Source organism: Urtica dioica, chromosome 5, assembly GCF_054948205.1.
Source record: "Urtica dioica subsp. dioica isolate 48M chromosome 5, U.dioica_male_clone48M_v1_H2, whole genome shotgun sequence".
Lineage (NCBI taxonomy): Eukaryota > Viridiplantae > Streptophyta > Magnoliopsida > Rosales > Urticaceae > Urtica > Urtica dioica.
In genome coordinates, this window is record NC_142760.1 from 36,434,056 (window position 1) to 36,454,161 (window position 20,106).

At 37.9% G+C, this 20,106-nt stretch overlaps 2 protein-coding genes across 2 annotated transcripts; both read left to right on the top strand.

Moving 5' to 3' along the window:
- The first annotated feature begins 3,433 nt into the window (after positions 1-3,433).
- LOC149398177 (uncharacterized) lies at positions 3,434-7,478 on the top strand. The gene is made up of 4 exons (XM_089614501.1): positions 3,434-4,838; positions 4,971-5,740; positions 6,278-7,359; positions 7,460-7,478. Exons 1-4 carry the CDS (start codon positions 3,434-3,436, stop codon positions 7,476-7,478), a joined length of 3,276 nt encoding a protein of 1,091 aa, XP_089470627.1.
- A 302-nt stretch (positions 7,479-7,780) lies between these two features.
- Positions 7,781-8,272, top strand: LOC149398178 (uncharacterized). Its single transcript, XM_089614503.1, has one exon. The coding sequence runs from the start codon at positions 7,781-7,783 to the stop codon at positions 8,270-8,272; it is 492 nt and encodes a 163-aa protein (XP_089470629.1).
- Positions 8,273-20,106: the final 11,834 nt, after the last annotated feature.

Below are 20,106 nucleotides of genomic sequence, written 5' to 3' on the forward strand. Positions count from 1 at the left end.
TTCCTCATCTCACACGTTCAGACTATCTTTCACTACTCTCTCTTTTTTTTCCTCTCATCTCCATACGAAAAAAAAAAAAAAAAAAAAAAAAAAAAAAAAATAGTAACCCTTAGCCACCAACATAGAATTCCACGTAGTTTCTATTGAGAGGCTCAAAGGTATACCAGCCCAATTTTAATCTCTCAAGGTATTCTTTTTGTTCATCTCTCTTTTGGTGTTCAGCCATTTGTTTTTTTTTTTCATATATAAGTTTTGTTTGTGGAAAAGATAGATTTAAGCATGTTCAATTCTATCAAGATTATAGGCAGTAAGAAAACGTTTTTGTATTAATTAGTCAAAAACATTATTTTAGTCTGATTTTTTTATACGGAAATATTCAAGATGTTTATAATATGTATATTAAATTTCATAAATTTTGGACAAACAGTTTTTTTTCTAAAATTCAATTATGATCAGCGCGCATAATTTTGTTTTCTGTTTCAAACAGCAAGGTTTTGATTCAAAATGAAATAGCTACAAAACGAATTTTTATTTGATATTTTTATACCTGAATAGTATAGATGTCTTCGGTATGTGTTTAAAATTTTATGATTTTTAGTTGAATGGTTTATTTTATAAAAAAACATTTACCATCGGTGCGCATATAGTTTCACATTGATTCAATCAGCAATGTCTTGTTTTTTTTAAAATACCTAGAAGATGTATTTTTGAATGAAATTTTTATACAAGATAATTTTATGTGTTTATATTATATGATAAAATTTTTATGAGTTTTTAATTAGTATAACTATTTCTAAACCGAAATTTTGGACCCGTGCGCAGATAGGTTCCAGAAGTTTTTTAAAGCGTCTTTGTACATTTTATACTTTTAATTTAGTTCTGTTGTTTGGGATCCGATTTTGGTAACACCACTGAAGATGAAAACGTTCAGTTTTTATTCTCTAGCTTCTGTAATTTTTCAGAATTTTTTTTCCAGAAAACATTTTTCCTCGATACTTTACGATTAAGGGTATTTTGGTCTTTTCATGTCCAATTTTCAGTTCTGGAACTCTCTTTCCAGCAGCCTTGTATGTTTTTTTTAAGAGTACTAGAGATAGTTAGTGATAAACTTTATTCATTTTTTTTTCTTTCGTCTAGGTCCCGAGCCAAATACGTTTTCCGATCGTCCGATAGTTTAAAGTCGCACGTTCTCGAAACAAGGTGAGAATAATCTCACTACAATACGGATTAGTTTAAAATTAAGTTACGATGAGTGTGTGATCTGAATTGGTTTATATGTGTTATACGATTGATTGTGTGATATCTCTTATGTGCATGTATATGTTATTGAGTGAATTGTGATTATTATGTTATGACTCGTTATGATGAGTTTATGTATGAGTTTAGTACAATTTTGGCATAACATGTTCTATTTATTACCATGTTTCATTTATGTTTATGTCATATGTCATCTTTGTATGTAACGCAAATAACCAAGTGATAAGATAAGTAAGAGAGTCGTACCGCCTCGAGCTACGGAGGTATTAAGAGAATTCTCTCGAGCCGACCTACGGGCTCATAAAGGGAGTTTTCTCATATGATATGTTATTAGATGGTGCGAACTATGGGAGGTCGCAGCCCCGTAGTTCGTTTCCAAAGTGTACACTGAAATTGGTACGACTACTCTAGGGGCACCCCGAATAAAATATGATAAGACTTATGATACGAAAGACCATGACACTATTAGAATTTAAAACACTAATAACCGGATCATGCATCGCATTACTCATCTTTTTGTGAGTCATAGTTATTCTCGCTGAGCGTTAGCTCATATTATGTGTATTCGTCCGTATTGTAGGTAAGCAACAAATGAACAAGTGAGGAGGTGGATCAGCGGCGTTCGATGGCTAAGGGGTTGGGTTGTGGTTCCGCTCACTTATTTAAAAGACTTCCGCTACGAAATTTTCTAAACACTCGGGTTGAGATTTTTTTTATGCTTAAGATATGTTTTCAAGTTTAATTAGTTTCGCAAAACTGAAGTTGAATTTTTATGGTTTTATTTCCGTCGAATATTCAAACCATCTACTTTAGTTTGAGATTCCGAATTAAGTATTTCTCTTTTTTCATCAAATGTTTTTGTAAGGTTTCAGATGTTGGTTAATTTTAAATTTGTTTTATTTAAAAGTCTAAACTTTATAAGTTGAAATGATGTTTTAAAAAAAAAAAAAAAAATTTATCCACTATTTTTTTAAAGTAAGAGAATTAAGATAAGTATGACGGTCCGAAAAGTCGGGTCGTCACAGTTGGTATCAGAGCAATGAACCTACGACCACCCTCGCTATTCGATCGCACGGCTGCATCCCCTACTCCAGTAAGTTAGTTTGTTTTATTTTGTTTATTTCTTAGTCTTTTTTTTTCTTTTCACTTAGATGCCTATGTCGAAGAATTTGAGGACAACCACCCGAGAGGTTCAAGCCGACCGTAAGGCCTTTGAGGCTTTCATGAACTCGAATCCCCCAACACTTTTCGGAGACGGAAGAGCAGATGATTGTGCACTTGCTTGGTGTACAAACATGGAGGAACGTTTCCACCTGTTGAAGATACGTGGTCCTCTGCAGCTCAGTATGGCAGCATGTCAACTTAAGGTGCCAGCACTCTCCTATTGGAAGGAGAAGCTCAGGAAACACCCAGATGCGGAGTGGAACATAATGAAGGAAGGTATCCTGCGCAACTTCACCCCAAAAGGATTTGAGGAAAAGATCACGAGACAGATCTACCGTCGAAACTCTGAGACGTGGAGGATGATGCCCGAAGAAACGTTCGAGGATTACTACCACCGGTTTAATAACACTTTTAGCCGCCGACCAGAATCAATTACCGACGAAGAGCTGATTCAGCTATTTTGGGATAAGCTATCCGATTTCGAGAAAACTGTGGGGAAGGCTAAATTTTACAAACTCCCTTCGAAACCTTCTGGATTTACGCTTGAAGAATTCCTTTCAGACATGGAATTCCTCATATACCCCGCGGCATGGCTTAGAAGAAATTTTCCTTCTGGGAGTGATGAAGAAGATGAAGATGGAGACTCACTGGATGATTGGAGGATGGGATCACCCGGGGAAGAATCGGAGGAAGACCCTTCTGAAGATGATCCAGACGAGGATTAAATTCCTCTTGCTATTCTAGACTTATGATTTATTTGTCTTTCCTTAAAGTTTGAGATACCTTTTTTACTTTTGTTATGGTTTTGGTTTTGTTTTAATTTGAGTGATATGCTCGAATTGGATTGCTTATTTTAGTAATATTTATTTTATGGGAAATGCACTCTTCTTTAAAGAGTTTTATAAAGTTTTATGTATGGAGTATGTACGTGTTTTTCTTTCTTTTCATAATCGATCCCTTCTAGTAGCCAAAAGAAAAAACCCTAATCACGGCTATGTCTTCGAGTTTTTAGATGGAAAACGTCCCTGCTGCTCGTGGACGGGGTAGAGGAAGGGCACGAGGCCGAGGAAGAGGAAGGGGCAGAGTTGCCACTGAGGTTCCTAATCAAGATGCCCCTCAGGCTGCCCATTTTCCCGCACAACAAGAAGCCGAACATCCTCAAGGCCCTGCCCCTGCTGCTCAGCCAGCTGGCCAACCTGATCTGGCAGTTCTGGTTACTACCTTACTACATCGCATCGAAGCTCAAGAAGCTGAGATACACGATTTAAGGAACCAGCTTCACCAGGAAAATGAAGAGGTCGAAGAAGGGGAACAACCGCCACCGCCACCGCCACCCTATGTTCCCATGCATGAGGCAGCACAAGCCGTTCCTCATGGTGTACCTCAAATGGGTCAAGTCAATGTTGTTGTTGACCTATTCGAGAGGTTCAGGAGGATGAGGGCTCCGGAATTCGAAGGATCGACCGACCCGTTAGTAGCTGACGAATGGATATCGGAGATCAAGACGATATTCAACTTCATGAACATAACCGAGCAGGAGAAGGTCATATGTGCCTCATTTGTCATGAAGAAAGACGCGCGTTACTGGTGGGAAACAGTGGCAACAAGGAGGGATGTGCGAACTATGACTTGGGATGACTTTTTGGAAGAGTTCACCAAGAAGTATTTCAACATGAGGGCAATGAATGTTCAACAGAAGGAGTTTGCGGAGCTGAAACAAGGCTCGATGACCGTGACTGAGGCAGTTAGTAAGTTCAACCAATTGGCGAGACTGTGCCCACACTTGGTTCCGACAGAGGCCGAAAGGGTCAGACGTATGATGAGCATGTTTCGACCAGAGTTGGCTTTAGCCATTGATAGTGGAAGTCAGCCACCTACCACGGTTGCCGATTGTCTCGAACGTGCCATGCGAGCTGAGTATCACTTGATCCAAGTGAAGGAGGAACGGGCCCAATTTTATAAGGCTCGGAAAGAAGATAGGGCTCAAAACAAGGGTCCCGACACCAATAAGAAGCCAAACCAACCAAGTAACCATCACCTCAACCGCAACAATCACGGCTTCAGGGCGCAATCCCATGGAAATGGGAATGGGAAGAAAAGGACTCATCCCGGTAATGGAGGTAATGCCAACAACAAGGTCAAGGTAGAGGGGACAAATTTTCCAGTATGTAAGACTTGTGGAAAGATGCATCCTGGAGAATGCCGGAGAGGGACCGTGACCTGCTTCAAGTGTGGTCAGCCGGGTCACTTCCTCAAGGACTGCCCGAAGCCGAATTTTGTTCAGAGTGGACAGTACCAGCCTCAGAATCAGAACGGGCGACTCAACTACATGCCGACCGCACTAGAAGGGCCACAAATCTCTTTGGGTCGTTTGGAAGCACCTGCATCCACCCAAATGCCACCACCTGCTCAAGCTCGTATCTACGCCTACACCAACGCCGATGCCTTAGCCAGCTCTTCGAATGTAGTAGCAGGTCAGCTTCCTATAGCTCATCTTGATGCCTTAGTATTGTTTGACTCTGGTGCTACGCATTGCTTTATTTCGTTAGAACTGGCTAGGAGATTAGGCGACAGTGTAGTGAAAACTAAGAAGGTTTTCAGGACGGCATTACCGTCTGGCGATATGTTATTATCGGAATATTGTCTGAAAGAGGTATCGATAATTATAAGTGGACAAGAGCTAAAGAGTGACTTCATTGTCTTAGAAATGAAAGACTTTGATGCCATCTTGGGTATGGACTTCTTGGTGGAGAATAATGCAGTGATCGATTGTCGGCGAAAAAGAGTAACCTTCAAACCGGTGACGGGGAAGAGGTTCACCTTTGTAGGAAGACCACTCAAGAAACCAAAGATGATGGTGTCAGCATTGCAAGCTAAGAGATTGATGAGTAAAGGGTGTCATGGATACGTAGCGTCTGTGGTGGACAAGACGAAGGAGGTCGAAACAAAACCACAAGATGTGCTAGTGGTGAGGGAATATGTTGACGTTTTTCCTGAAGATCTACCTGGTTTAGCGCCCGAACGCGAGATTTCTTTCGCAATCGAGTTGCTACCTGGAACAGGTCCAATTTCCAAAGCACCCTATCGTATGGCCCCTGCCGAGCTCAAAGAATTACAATCTCAACTTCAAGAATTGTTAGATAAGGGATTTATTCGCCCTAGTCATTCGCCTTGGGGAGCACCCGTTCTATTTGTCAAAAAGAAGGATGGGTCTTTTCGCATGTGTATTGACTACCGAGAGCTAAATAAAGTGACGGTCAAGAACAAGTATCCTCTTCCAAGGATTGATGACTTGTTTGACCAACTCAAGGGGGCGAAGGTATTCTCGAAGATAGACTTGCGATCCGGCTATCATCAATTACGGGTCAAGGATGACGATATCCCGAAGACAGCTTTTCGCACCCGCTATGGTCATTACGAATTCACTGTCATGCCTTTTGGACTCACTAACGCTCCAGCAGCATTCATGGACATGATGAATAGGATCTTTAGCGACGTCTTGGATAAGTTTGTTATCGTCTTCATCGATGACATACTGATTTACTCTAAGAGCGCCGAAGACCACGAGGGACACTTACGAGTTGCACTCCAGACGCTGAGACAACATCAACTGTATGCCAAATTCTCGAAGTGTGAATTTTGGTTGGATAAAGTGCATTTTCTCGGACACGTGGTTTCTAAAGACGGAATCTCCGTCGATCCTGCCAAGATAGAATCCGTGAATGATTGGAAGCCACCTCGAAGTGTGACAGAGATAAGGAGTTTTCTCGGTCTAGCAGGTTACTATAGAAGATTTGTGGAAGGATTTTCTACATTAGCTGCTCCACTCACCGCCCTCACAAAGAAAGATAAGAAGTATGAGTGGACCGAGAAGTGTGAACAGAGTTTTCGCGAGTTGAAGAGAAGACTCACCACCGCTCCAATCCTTATAGTCCCTGAAAGTGGAGAACCTTTGTCTATCTACAGCGATGCATCAAAGACAGGTCTCGGTGCTGTGTTAATGCAAAACGGCAAAGTCGTGGCTTATGCGTCACGACAACTCAAAAACCACGAGAGGAATTATCCTACTCATGATTTGGAGTTAGCCGCAGTGGTGTTTGCCCTCAAGATTTGGAGACACTACTTGTATGGTGTTCGGTGTGAGATATTTACCGATCATAAGAGTTTAAAGTACATTTTCACTCAGAAAGAGTTGAACATGAGACAAAGAAGGTGGCTAGAATTGGTTAAGGATTACGATTGTGGTATCCATTACCATCCCGGAAAGGCGAACGTGGTAGCTGATGCGTTAAGTAGGAAAGATGAGGCTCGGCTATCGATGATGCATGCATTATCTCCTCAACTTGTTGACGAAATCAACAACATGGAAGTTGAAATTGTCACCTGGGGATTAGCCAACATGACCTTAAAATCAGATTTGTTCGAGAGAATCAAAGAAGCGCAAAGACGTGATCCTGATATATCGAGGCTTAAGGACAATGCACTAGAAGGTCAAGAGTCAAGATTTTCTCTTGCAGAGAATGATGTACTCTTTTTCGATGGAAGGATCTGTGTACCCAACGAAAATGAGTTACGAAGACAGATTCTGACCGAAGCACATGAGACTCCATATTCAGTCCACCCAGGTTCCACGAAGATGTATCAAGGCCTCCGAGAACACTTCTGGTGGAACGGAATGAAGGGCGATGTTGCAAAGTTCATCAGTAAATGTCTTACATGCCAAAAAGTGAAGGCCGAACATAAACGACCAGCTGGAGAATTACAACCAATCGAGGTTCCTGAATGGAAGTGGGAACAAATCACAATGGATTTTGTGGTTGGTTTACCTAAGACAATTGAGGGTTATGATGCTATATGGGTAGTGGTGGACCGTTTGACCAAATCTGCTAGATTCATACCGATGAAAGTCACGTACTCCGTAGAGAAGTTGGCTGAACTGTACGTTAATAACGTAGTGAGATTGCATGGCGTTCCTTTGTCCATCATCTCAGATCGTGACGGTCGTTTCACTTCTAACTTCTGGAGGTGTGTGCAAAAGTCTATGGGATCACAACTGAAGTTCAGTACTGCCTTTCACCCCCAAACGGATGGCCAATCCGAAAGGACTATTCAGACCTTAGAGGATATGCTACGAGCATGTGTCATGGATTTTGGTGGGAGTTGGAATAAGAGGCTACCACTTATTGAATTTTCATACAACAATAGCTACCAAGCTTCAATCGGCGTCGCCCCATATGAAGCTCTTTATGGTAGAAAGTGTCGATCCCCGATTCACTGGTTTGAATCCGGAGAAAATAGCCTCGAGAAGACAGATTTTATTCGAGACACCACTGAAGCTATCAAGAAGATACGAGATCGAATGGGAACTGCCCAAAGCCGACAGAAGAGCTACGCTGACAAGAGGAGGCGACCACTGGAATTCCAAGTAGGAGACTTCGTATTCTTGAAGGTAGCACCTCTCAAGGGTGTGATGAGATTCGGAAAGAAGGGAAAATTGAGCCCGAGGTACATTGGTCCTTTCGAGATCACAGACAGAGTCGGAAAAGTAGCCTACCGTCTAGCTCTGAATCCCGAGTTAGCATCGGTGCACAATGTGTTTCACGTCTCAATGCTCAAAAAGTACCTGCCCGATCCAAATCATGAGTTAATACAAGAGCCTATCGAAGTACACGAAGACTTGACGTATGAAGAAAGGCCAGTACAAATTCTTGATCGTGAAGAAAAGATCCTAAGGAACAAGGTGATTCCATTAGTCAAGGTACTTTGGCGGAATCATAAAATCGAAGAAGCCACTTGGGAGCGCGAGGATGATATGAGATCGCGATATCCGGACTTATTCCTAGAAGTTTAGTGTTGACAAGTAAGAATTCTTATGTTCTGTCTCAACCTTTATTTTAATTTTCGGGACGAAAATTTCAATGAGTAGGGGAGACTGTGAAACCCCAAAACCTCGCCACCAAAGAATTAGAATTTTAAATTAGTTTTTATTTATTTTTCTTGTGTTATGTATATGTATATAGTAATAGATGTTTTAGTTGTATTAAACATAGCCTTATTTAAATAACATGTGTATAGTAACTGTATATATAAGTTTTTTTCTATGCGCTACATAAGTAAAACTTCTTATATACATAAATATATATATATATATATATATATATATATATATATATATATATTCGATAAGTTATGCTCTACAGTAGTTTGTGATGGCAAGGTTATATAAAACATTTTATGCTATGACGTAGAATATTTATGAGTGTTTATGTAAAAGATGTGAAGTGTTTATTATAAAGATACATACATATATATATATGTATATAGGTATATATAATAATTGTGGGGAGTGGATTTGTGAATCCTGGTAATTTGTTCCAGTAACGCATTATATATATACAAATATATATAGCAACTGTTTAGGCGTAAGTTATGGTAATGAGTATATATGTATATACATATCGTGATAATTCATAAGTTGACCAATTTTTGATATCAAATTTATGAATGAATTAACTAACCAATCTTTTGAAAACTGATTTAAAAAAAAGAATAGGGCAAGTTTCATCCAATACATCATAGACTCTTTTCCCCTTAGTTTTTCTTTCTGAATTCCTCATCTCACACGTTCAGACTATCTTTCACTACTCTCTCTTTTTTTTCCTCTCATCTCCATACGAAAAAAAAAAAAAAAAAAAAAAAAAAAAAAAAATAGTAACCCTTAGCCACCAACATAGAATTCCACGTAGTTTCTATTGAGAGGCTCAAAGGTATACCAGCCCAATTTTAATCTCTCAAGGTATTCTTTTTGTTCATCTCTCTTTTGGTGTTCAGCCATTTGTTTTTTTTTTTCATATATAAGTTTTGTTTGTGGAAAAGATAGATTTAAGCATGTTCAATTCTATCAAGATTATAGGCAGTAAGAAAACGTTTTTGTATTAATTAGTCAAAAACATTATTTTAGTCTGATTTTTTTATACGGAAATATTCAAGATGTTTATAATATGTATATTAAATTTCATAAATTTTGGACAAACAGTTTTTTTTCTAAAATTCAATTATGATCAGCGCGCATAATTTTGTTTTCTGTTTCAAACAGCAAGGTTTTGATTCAAAATGAAATAGCTACAAAACGAATTTTTATTTGATATTTTTATACCTGAATAGTATAGATGTCTTCGGTATGTGTTTAAAATTTTATGATTTTTAGTTGAATGGTTTATTTTATAAAAAAACATTTACCATCGGTGCGCATATAGTTTCACATTGATTCAATCAGCAATGTCTTGTTTTTTTTAAAATACCTAGAAGATGTATTTTTGAATGAAATTTTTATACAAGATAATTTTATGTGTTTATATTATATGATAAAATTTTTATGAGTTTTTAATTAGTATAACTATTTCTAAACCGAAATTTTGGACCCGTGCGCAGATAGGTTCCAGAAGTTTTTTAAAGCGTCTTTGTACATTTTATACTTTTAATTTAGTTCTGTTGTTTGGGATCCGATTTTGGTAACACCACTGAAGATGAAAACGTTCAGTTTTTATTCTCTAGCTTCTGTAATTTTTCAGAATTTTTTTCCAGAAAACATTTTTCCTCGATACTTTACGATTAAGGGTATTTTGGTCTTTTCATGTCCAATTTTCAGTTCTGGAACTCTCTTTCCAGCAGCCTTGTATGTTTTTTTTAAGAGTACTAGAGATAGTTAGTGATAAACTTTATTCATTTTTTTTTCTTTCGTCTAGGTCCCGAGCCAAATACGTTTTCCGATCGTCCGATAGTTTAAAGTCGCACGTTCTCGAAACAAGGTGAGAATAATCTCACTACAATACGGATTAGTTTAAAATTAAGTTACGATGAGTGTGTGATCTGAATTGGTTTATATGTGTTATACGATTGATTGTGTGATATCTCTTATGTGCATGTATATGTTATTGAGTGAATTGTGATTATTATGTTATGACTCGTTATGATGAGTTTATGTATGAGTTTAGTACAATTTTGGCATAACATGTTCTATTTATTACCATGTTTCATTTATGTTTATGTCATATGTCATCTTTGTATGTAACGCAAATAACCAAGTGATAAGATAAGTAAGAGAGTCGTACCGCCTCGAGCTACGGAGGTATTAAGAGAATTCTCTCGAGCCGACCTACGGGCTCATAAAGGGAGTTTTCTCATATGATATGTTATTAGATGGTGCGAACTATGGGAGGTCGCAGCCCCGTAGTTCGTTTCCAAAGTGTACACTGAAATTGGTACGACTACTCTAGGGGCACCCCGAATAAAATATGATAAGACTTATGATACGAAAGACCATGACACTATTAGAATTTAAAACACTAATAACCGGATCATGCATCGCATTACTCATCTTTTTGTGAGTCATAGTTATTCTCGCTGAGCGTTAGCTCATATTATGTGTATTCGTCCGTATTGTAGGTAAGCAACAAATGAACAAGTGAGGAGGTGGATCAGCGGCGTTCGATGGCTAAGGGGTTGGGTTGTGGTTCCGCTCACTTATTTAAAAGACTTCCGCTACGAAATTTTCTAAACACTCGGGTTGAGATTTTTTTTATGCTTAAGATATGTTTTCAAGTTTAATTAGTTTCGCAAAACTGAAGTTGAATTTTTATGGTTTTATTTCCGTCGAATATTCAAACCATCTACTTTAGTTTGAGATTCCGAATTAAGTATTTCTCTTTTTTCATCAAATGTTTTTGTAAGGTTTCAGATGTTGGTTAATTTTAAATTTGTTTTATTTAAAAGTCTAAACTTTATAAGTTGAAATGATGTTTTAAAAAAAAAAAAAAAAATTTATCCACTATTTTTTTAAAGTAAGAGAATTAAGATAAGTATGACGGTCCGAAAAGTCGGGTCGTCACAGTTTTCATATAGTTATGCATATTGTTTTAAGTATTTGCATCAAATACCACAGTTTGACATTATTTATCCGTTCATTAACGTAATTCTCTTGAATATATTCTTAAAAGAGTATTAGTAATTATGAAGTCCCTTAGCTTTCAATCTTTGGTGTCGTCGCTTCCCCTGAAAGACAAAGACTTTGCTAGTCTCGACTATTGGAGAACTCTCGATGTAAGGGAAGGTACTACTTATCTTTTATTTTATTCTTCATGTTTTGCTTTTTTTATTTTTAATTATTATGTTTCAATAATCTAGACATATTAGATTTTGCTTTTGTACCGCTCGATCTTTAATCGGAGTGGTTTTGAATGTTTCTTCAGATCTGAATCTTAGAATTAAGATATGGTTTTCTTTGGGCGTGGATATCAGTCGGGCAAGACCCCTTATACAACAATCTACAATAGACGAAGACCAACGTTTCCGCTCATGATTTGTGTAATAATCTGATAATGACTAGTTACCTGTATAGACGAGTAACCCGCAAGTTATTTTGTGGTATTTATGATTGTTTGTGATCTACTTTTCATCTTCTTCTTGTAGAAGTTTTTGAATTTTTTTTGCACTATTCTTGTAATCTAAGCAAATGACTTTTATCAATGATGACCCATTTATCAATGCAAAAAATTATGGTCTCCTAAGTATGCAAACAATCAAATAATAGGATCATATTAAATATTAGTGGGAGAGCCTATTGTTTAATTTTTTTATTCAAATTGGAATTCTTCACAGCTTCCACTTCTGGACATCCTCTCTCCATGCTAGCCCTCTTCGTACGAAGTCAGCTTGGGTTCGTCCGTCATCCCCTCCACTTTGGCAACGGTCTCCTCTTGTACTTGGACCTACATCTTGTGATTCATAGGTGGCTCGGTGGCTCGCGGTAGGAGATATTTAGTTTCTATCGGTGGATTGTTGTGTGTGGCACGCAACAACGAGGTCCGAGTGTCTCATTGAGGGATCTACAATGGTGGGCAAAGGTGTAGCACCGGCGAGCACGGGGATGATAACTTTACCCGCGTATGGCATAGCCACGTAGCCGCAAGACCCGATTTTACCGTAATAAATAGGTAATGGATAGGGTACAAATATTACCCATTATAAAAATAATATGGGTATGGATAGAATATGATTTTTAAATACCCTACCCCGAACTCTACCCATACAATACCCAATATTTATGAATTTAAGGAAAATTTTGGCATATGCTTTTAATAATTTAAGTATTTTTATTAAATTTGCTCTTAAAAATACAATATTAAATGACCAAAACTGCATGTGAGTTACCTTGAACCCTATAAGGTCTTACCCACACCCAGACCTGGACTCATTACAAATAAATGAGTATGTGTATGGTATAATTTTTTTCGTGGGTAGGGTCGGATTTTGCACGACCATACCCATTGTCATCACTAGGGGAGTGATGGTAGACCGGATGTGGTATTGTAGTGACGCTCATTGGCGGGAGTGTTGGGACCTTGGTTCTCGTCGCTGGTGTTTTGGCGAGATTCGCCCTCGGTACTCGTATGGCTACTAAATCTCCATCTTTCACCAGCATTCTCTATTTTTATTCATGTTTTTCTTTTATGATTTCAATTTAATTTTTTTTATTGGAGATAAATTAGCCGCCTTCATTATCTCAATTTGGATTTCCTGTAAAATTGTTATCTATATAAGCTGAAGAATCATAAGTTGGAATATTTGTTAATGAAGAGTATTTATGAACATATGAGTGGATGATTTGTGGCTCATATTTGAGTGAGGTCCACACATTAGAATTGAATAGTTCCAACATATTCGTAATTCTCATAGCTGAGGGGGATAAGATCGAATATTTATTTTCCAAAATCAGAGCTAAGATGAATAAGAATGATTATCTAAGTGTGTTGGAAAACTGTAAAAATTGTGAAGTAAATATGAAAGTGTTGTAGTTGGTAGTGCATTTACAAAATTCCTATATGTAAGAGATACGTGACTTTTGTAATGCTTGTACATGCAAATTTTTAATAAACTTTGGGCTCACGCAGAGTGACCCAGTTTTGTAGAGAGTATAGGGCGTAAGCAAGTCCAAGTCCACCATACACATGCGCCGCTGTCTGGCCGGGGTGGGCGGGGTTGATAAAGTTGGCCTAACTAAATTGTGTCCTTCCATAATTTTTAATTTTAATAAAAAAAATATTCTTTGTATTAAAGCTACGGTTTGAACGCGTAACCGAGCAATTATGAGTATCAGTTGGAAAAGTAGATAACATGCGTTAACCATGTAATAATTCTCTGAACGTTTTTGTCTATTTGGCTCTGCCTATAAAAGGAGACCTTATGCTCTCATTCGTAACATACTGAAACCAACTAGTTTCTAAGCTTTCACTTTCTCCCTCCTAAATTGTTGTTTTTTCCCTTTGTAGTACGGTGATTTATTCTGACCATGGTCCTATTTTGCCAAAGTTGAACCTTGTGGTGCAAAGCTCGCTTTATACATCGTTGTACCATGGGACGCTTTTACTCTAGTAATTCAGCACCCGTGAGGGGGCGATAAAAATCTTCAAAGAAATCGTCAAACAATTCTCGACGCTTCCCTTTCTGTTTTGCTGTACCAGTTAAACTTTATCCAATTTTTATTTATTTTCGTATCTCGTTTTGTTTTCCACAATATTCTTGTGTACTATTTTTCTTTTATTAAGTTTTTTGAAATTAATTATTTATAAAAGTTGTTTATATCCTGCAAATATTATGTCTAATATTAGTGTAATATCATATTCTTCACAGTCAATCATCAGATCTCTTGATCAATCATTATGAATTTTTTGAAAGAGTACTCAAATGAGTGCTTGAATTTCCACGCTCTACGTCGCTTTCTTTGTCATAAATTTGCATAAAAGGAGCGAACACACATTATCTTAGTATTAGATTAATTATATTTACATAAGTCTGTATTGTATCTCATATATTGTTCACTTATATCCATGAGTTTATACCATTCTAATGAAAAGCCTCGTGTAAATCTAAAAAATGTATGAATTCCTTTAGAGTTTTTCCAGGCTCTCCTTCTCAACTCAAATTCCCCTTACCGAAATGTTGAGAGAAAGCCAAGAAAAGAAAGGAAATGTAAGGGTTGTTTTCTGTTATGTCATCTTTTTCATGAAGTAAAAACGACACCTCGAGAGCAAAAAACGACATAAAACCGGAATATTCTTTAGCCGAAACATCGAGACCAAAGGATCCCTCTGCAAAGACTCCCGAAACCGGAGGATCTCTCTGTCAAAGGTCTCAAAACCAGAGGATCCCTCCGCTGGCTTGTCCAAAATCAAAAGATCTCTCCACCAGGACTTACAAAACCAAAGGATTCTTATGCTAGAATCCACAAAACCAGAGGACCCATCTTCCAGGACTCTCAAAACCGGAGGATGCCTCCACCAAAATCCTCAAAACTGGAGGATCCCTCCGGCAGAACCCCCAAAACCTCACACCTCCGCCAAAATCCCCAAAACCGGAGGATACCTCCTGTAGAACTCGCAAAATTGAAGGATCCCTCCGGTAAAATCCACAAAACCAGAGGATCCCTATGCCAAAATCTTCAAAACCGGAGAATCCCTTCGACCAAGTGTCCAAGACTTTGCACACTCAAAATCCTATAAATACCCCCTCATTTTTCACAATTTAGGAAAGGTCATTCTCTACCAAGAAAAAGAGACTACAACTTCTCTCTCTAAAATTCTCTCTAGAGTTAAACACTACTACAAATGTTGGATTATACAACCCACTTTCTACAACGCTTATGACAAGCGTTGTAGAAACTAGTGATTCTACAACGCTTATGACAAGCGTTGTAGAAACTTGGTGTTTCTACAACGCATATGGTTAAGCGTTGTAGAAACTTGGAGATTCTACAACGCATATAGTTAAGCGTTGTAGAAACCTGGTGTTTCAGATTTCCCACAACGCTTTAAAAATCCGTTGTAGAATCCACGCCGCGGCGTCATGTGTTTTATGCTGCGGCGAGAACTTACTACAACACACAGTGAAAGCGTTGTAGAAAAATGTAATCCGTCGCGGCGAAATTCATACCTCGCCGCGGCGGGTGGTTTCTACAACACTAAACAAAAGCGTTGTAGAAACTCGTCGCCGCGGCGAGGTATATATCTCGCCGCGGCGAATATATCTCGCCGCGGCTAGACATATTCGCCGCCACGGCGAGGTGGATACCGTGGCCAAGCAGTTTTTTAAGAAACTGTCTCGCTGCGGCGAGTGAGGAATCTCGCCGCGGCGAGATGTTCCTACAACGGTTATAATATCCGTTCACTACTACAAATGTTGGATTACACAACGGAAATTCCACAACGGAACACAGTACCGTTGTGGAATCTATATGCTTCCACAACGGTACAGTTGTATGTTGTCAATGGTGCCCACAAGAAGAGTTGTAGTCTTTATTTTGTACATTTGATGTAATAAAGTCTCATGAAGACTCTTGCTTGTAATTGCCTATTCATTTATTAATAAAGTTGAAACGTTCATTCAATCTTCCTTGTCTGAAGCTTTATGATAAACCTTAGTCTTTTAGTCCGTAAACAAACTTAACAACTTACGAAGAGACAAATGTAGATTTGCATGAACAAACTCTTCGTAGTTTGCTTAAAACGATATATTCGCAATCTTAGGGTCAAAGGACTATTGACCTCAATACGATTGTTAGAATAATCTATGATGTCTGGTTATGAGGCATTGAGAGTTGGAGACTCTATAATTCTTCTAGGTATCTTCCGAAGGTACTGAATTGACCAGTGCACTTCTAGAGACAAGATAAGAACAAACCATTTAACCTCTTATGTCTCGAAGTCACTATGTATGAATTGCATCATGCTTACCTTAATCCTGAAATGAGACATGCCATTTCACACCTTAGTATTCTCATTTGAGAAAGTCAGAGTTCGGACTCACTATATGATTCCGAACAGGGCCTATTGGTGAAGTACTAAGTTGTGAGAATGTCATGAGTAACTTTGTGAAGTTCTCATAGATATGGAATTCATGTACAAGATTGCGGAAATGCAATGTATGTCACCTCATGCTTTGTTCCTTGGAGTGTGAATAAATGAACTGGCCAGTGTCCAAATTGAGTCCTGACTCTTTTGGATGAAACAATGTGACTTGTTAGCTCCTCGTCAAATACATTGTTTCTAACTTATTCACAAGCGACAAAGGAGTTGAGGAAATAACAGCTAGAAGGGTAAAATGGTAATTTAGTAAATCCCGACTAGCTGATGACATTCATGAAGGGTAAACATAGATAATATTCAGTGGATCCGCTCATTATAATTAGGTGAATTCTTGAGTAGAAAATAAATTCATTTGAACCGAGAGATTTTCAGTGTCAGCTCTTTAGTGGAGTCAGTTGGCATTAAGCTAAACTTGGAAAAGGTTTGTGAACTTTTGAGTCCAAGTGTTTAGCTCAAGCTTTGTTCATTTGGGTCCATGAGGTCACTGTCACGAATCACATCGATAGGAATAGTTAAATTGGAAGCTAAGTCAAAACAAGAACGAAAATTGTCAAAAGGGTATTTTTGTCTTTTGAGACAAATGATGAAATGAATGTCAATAAATTTTTTGACAAGGTCATTTGATGACATGCATCACTCGGCCAATACTAGTCTTATTGGGCCTTGTGGATTAATTTCATTTCATAAGAATTTTAAATAAAATTCTTAATGGGCCTTTCTCATGTTGTCATGAACAAATGAAGAAGCTTCTAGAAGCTCCTTCTAGAGATGAAATGGGCGCCCAACCCTAAGATAAAAAGAGAGATTATTTTGTGCATAAATGTATCAAGATACTTGCCAAAAGAAAAAGAGGAAACAAATTTCCTATGCATGCCATAAGGAAATTCGGCCAACTAAGCCAAAGAGGGAGAAGATAAATGAGGAAACAAATCCATGTGGCATAGGTAATGCCTTACACGCCCAAAGTGAAAAAGGGAAACAAGGGATTTGTTCATGAATATGTGATATTCAATATAGAAGAGGAAACTACCTTATTGAAGGTAAAGCCTCTCCTATAAATAGGAGCCTCATTCCTCTCATTTTATTGATTCCACATAAGTTAGAGATTGAGAGCTTCTCTCTCTAGACCTTGTGGTGGCCGACTCCTCTCTCTCTCTCTAGTCAATTTCGTTTTATTGTTTTGGCACCTAGGTCCTCATTTGACATAGTGTTTAGCTCTGCGACTTCAAGACTCGTTCTTAAGTCGTAGTGTTTAAAAGTGCCCACTCACTAATTCCTTTTATCTCGAGTGATTTAGTGATAGAAACTTTCGTGGTTGCTCGAGGTGCCGAGGAAAGAAAGAGACACGTGCTGCGAGGGGAGACGAGCGTTGCAACTTTCTAAGAGCGTCTCAAAGATCAAGCTTCAAGAAAGGTTAGTAAACTTCTTAGCTCATATTAGTTTTTAATTACATGTACTTGCTCTTTTGTCTAGGTTAGTAAAAACCCGTTTTTACTTGTAAAATAAAATTTTTAAAATTCCGCCGCTTACCGAAGCGTTAATTATTTTCTTAAACCCTAGATCGATTCCAACAAATGGTATCAGAGCTATGGTCAAAGATTAGCATGTACATGTATTTAAAAATATGAGCTTGAAAATCGTTTTCGAAAGTTTACTAATTTTGTGACAAGTTAGAATTGTTTTCTTAGATTTTTTTGATTTATTGCTCATGTCTTTAAATTAGAAACCATGTTGTTTTTCTATGATTTTGGGATGTTTTTAAAACAAATTAGAATCAGTTCTAAAAGTTTTTAATTTTTTATATTGAAAAACGTGTTTTAAAGGTTTGAGAAATTTCGAGTAAATTTTTGTGACTAGTTTTGTTGTCTTACTAGTTTCTTATTTTTACTTGAATCGTTTTATGCATGTTGTTATTTCTTTTATATCTTGTTATTACCTTGCTAATAAAACAACAATAAAAGCTTTAACAACATCCTAAAACGTTCCGTTACACTCGATTCTTTTTCGCACCTAAAAAGGACTAGGCTTTAATTATTTCTTTTTCTTCGAGCTGGAGTAAACCCACATTAAAAGTGGCATGACTCTCTGCTCAGAAATCGAAATTTAATGATTCTTGAATCAAATTAAAGCTCTGTCTGTCCTCTGTCCAATGCCACCGGTTTCGGCTCAAAAGCACATCGGAGCCGCCAGATATGGCGATTTTACTCCGAGGTGCGCGGCTGTGCTGAAACTCGAGTTTTTTAGAAATCCGGATTTTCAAACCCCACTACCATGAGTTATAGAACTCTAATGAGAAAATTTTCTTGAGCAAAAATGTTTTTCATATGATTATAAACATGATGTGTAAGATTAAAATGTTTTTGATTTTTGAAAGTTTAATTGAAATTGAGTTTTTACAAAACTAGTTTGAATTTTGAAAAACCGTTTTCACTTTCAAACTTGAAAATATTTTGTCATCCAAATCAAATAAGTTTTCAAAATGTTTTCAAAACTATATCTATATCACATATGTTCAAAATCTATATGCTCTTGAAAATTTGAGTGGGAGGTCTCCTTGTAGACAAGCCGAAAAATAAAAAGATGTGTAATCTCAAACTTTCAAGTGTTCGAGTGAGTTGAAGTTCACACTTCCCTCACGCACTTTCCCGAAATAGAAAATAGGAAAAGATCGAGTATGTACCTTGTGCTTTTATGCACTAATACTACTTTGAACATGTCGATCTAGGATTCTCTTCTAGTTGTCCGCTCTGTCGCTCTCTAACTAGGAAATCTGTTTCCGAACTTATAAGAGTCGATGAACCAACTCCAAAAACTAAGTGGGAGGGTTATACTTGTTGTTTGTAACCCACGATCTCCAACACTAATGAAAAGTGCAAGTCTCGCCAGACTAAGAGTCACCCTCGTGACCCTCTCTTAAATGAGAGTACTCAAGGGCGCTTTGCACTGATCATTGCTCCATGAGCTAAATCCGAAAGTGAGACAATGAGACAAGACCTCCCCTCGGCGGATTGTTTTTCAAAGTCAATCTTTTGGACTAAGTGGTTGGTTACACACTTAGACTCAATCCCTAGTAATCCTCCCTCGAGGCCCTGCGAAAGGATGTGAGTGATCAAACCAATTTAAAAGGTGGCTAGTCAAAATTGATGTATTGACATCTTGGCTTAGCATTAATGATGTGTCATTTACTTATAAATGGAGATTTTTTGCGGCCTTCCCTCGAAGGAGTAAATTATCGTTTGGTTTATAACACCTTTGGATTTTATAAAAGTCTTAACAAACTTAAATCCTAAACCAAAGACTAATCATAAACTTGTTTCAACTTATGTAGGCAATATGTCTCTCAACCTTCTCTCGTTCATTCTTTCCTCGAACAAACTCGAAAATAGAAACTGCGTAGATTCGAAACATAACCTCAACATAATCCTTACCAAGCACAAAAGGGTACTCACCACCCCGTGTCCTCCTCTGACGAATAATGATTCAACTCAAGAGGACAAAGACGCCTTGGCGGCCTGGCTCTTCTCCGATGAGATTGTGAGGTGCTATATCTTAGCATCAATGAACAATGTGTTGCAACAAAAACATCGTGACATCGAGACTTCCGCCGACATGCTCACCAATCTCCATGAGATGTTTGGAGGGCAAAGGCGTCAAGCAAGGCAAAAAGCAGTCCGACAGTTTATGAACTGTCACATGAAGGCTAGGACTCATGTTCGAGACTTTATGATATTGATCATTTGTCATCTGAGTAAAATGGAAATCCTAG

Bases quoted from the DNA above. Each gene is read 5' to 3' on its own strand.
- LOC149398177 (XM_089614501.1), top strand. From the start codon at position 3,434: ATGGAAAACGTCCCTGCTGCTCGTGGACGGGGTAGAGGAAGGGCACGA. The intron at 4,839-4,970 runs GTATCTACGCCT...TTATTTCGTTAG, and splicing joins GCCACCACCTGCTCAAGCTC to AACTGGCTAGGAGATTAGGC. The intron at 5,741-6,277 runs GTATTCTCGAAG...AAAGATAAGAAG, and splicing joins ACCAACTCAAGGGGGCGAAG to TATGAGTGGACCGAGAAGTG.
- LOC149398178 (XM_089614503.1), top strand. From the start codon at position 7,781: ATGGGAACTGCCCAAAGCCGACAGAAGAGCTACGCTGACAAGAGGAGG.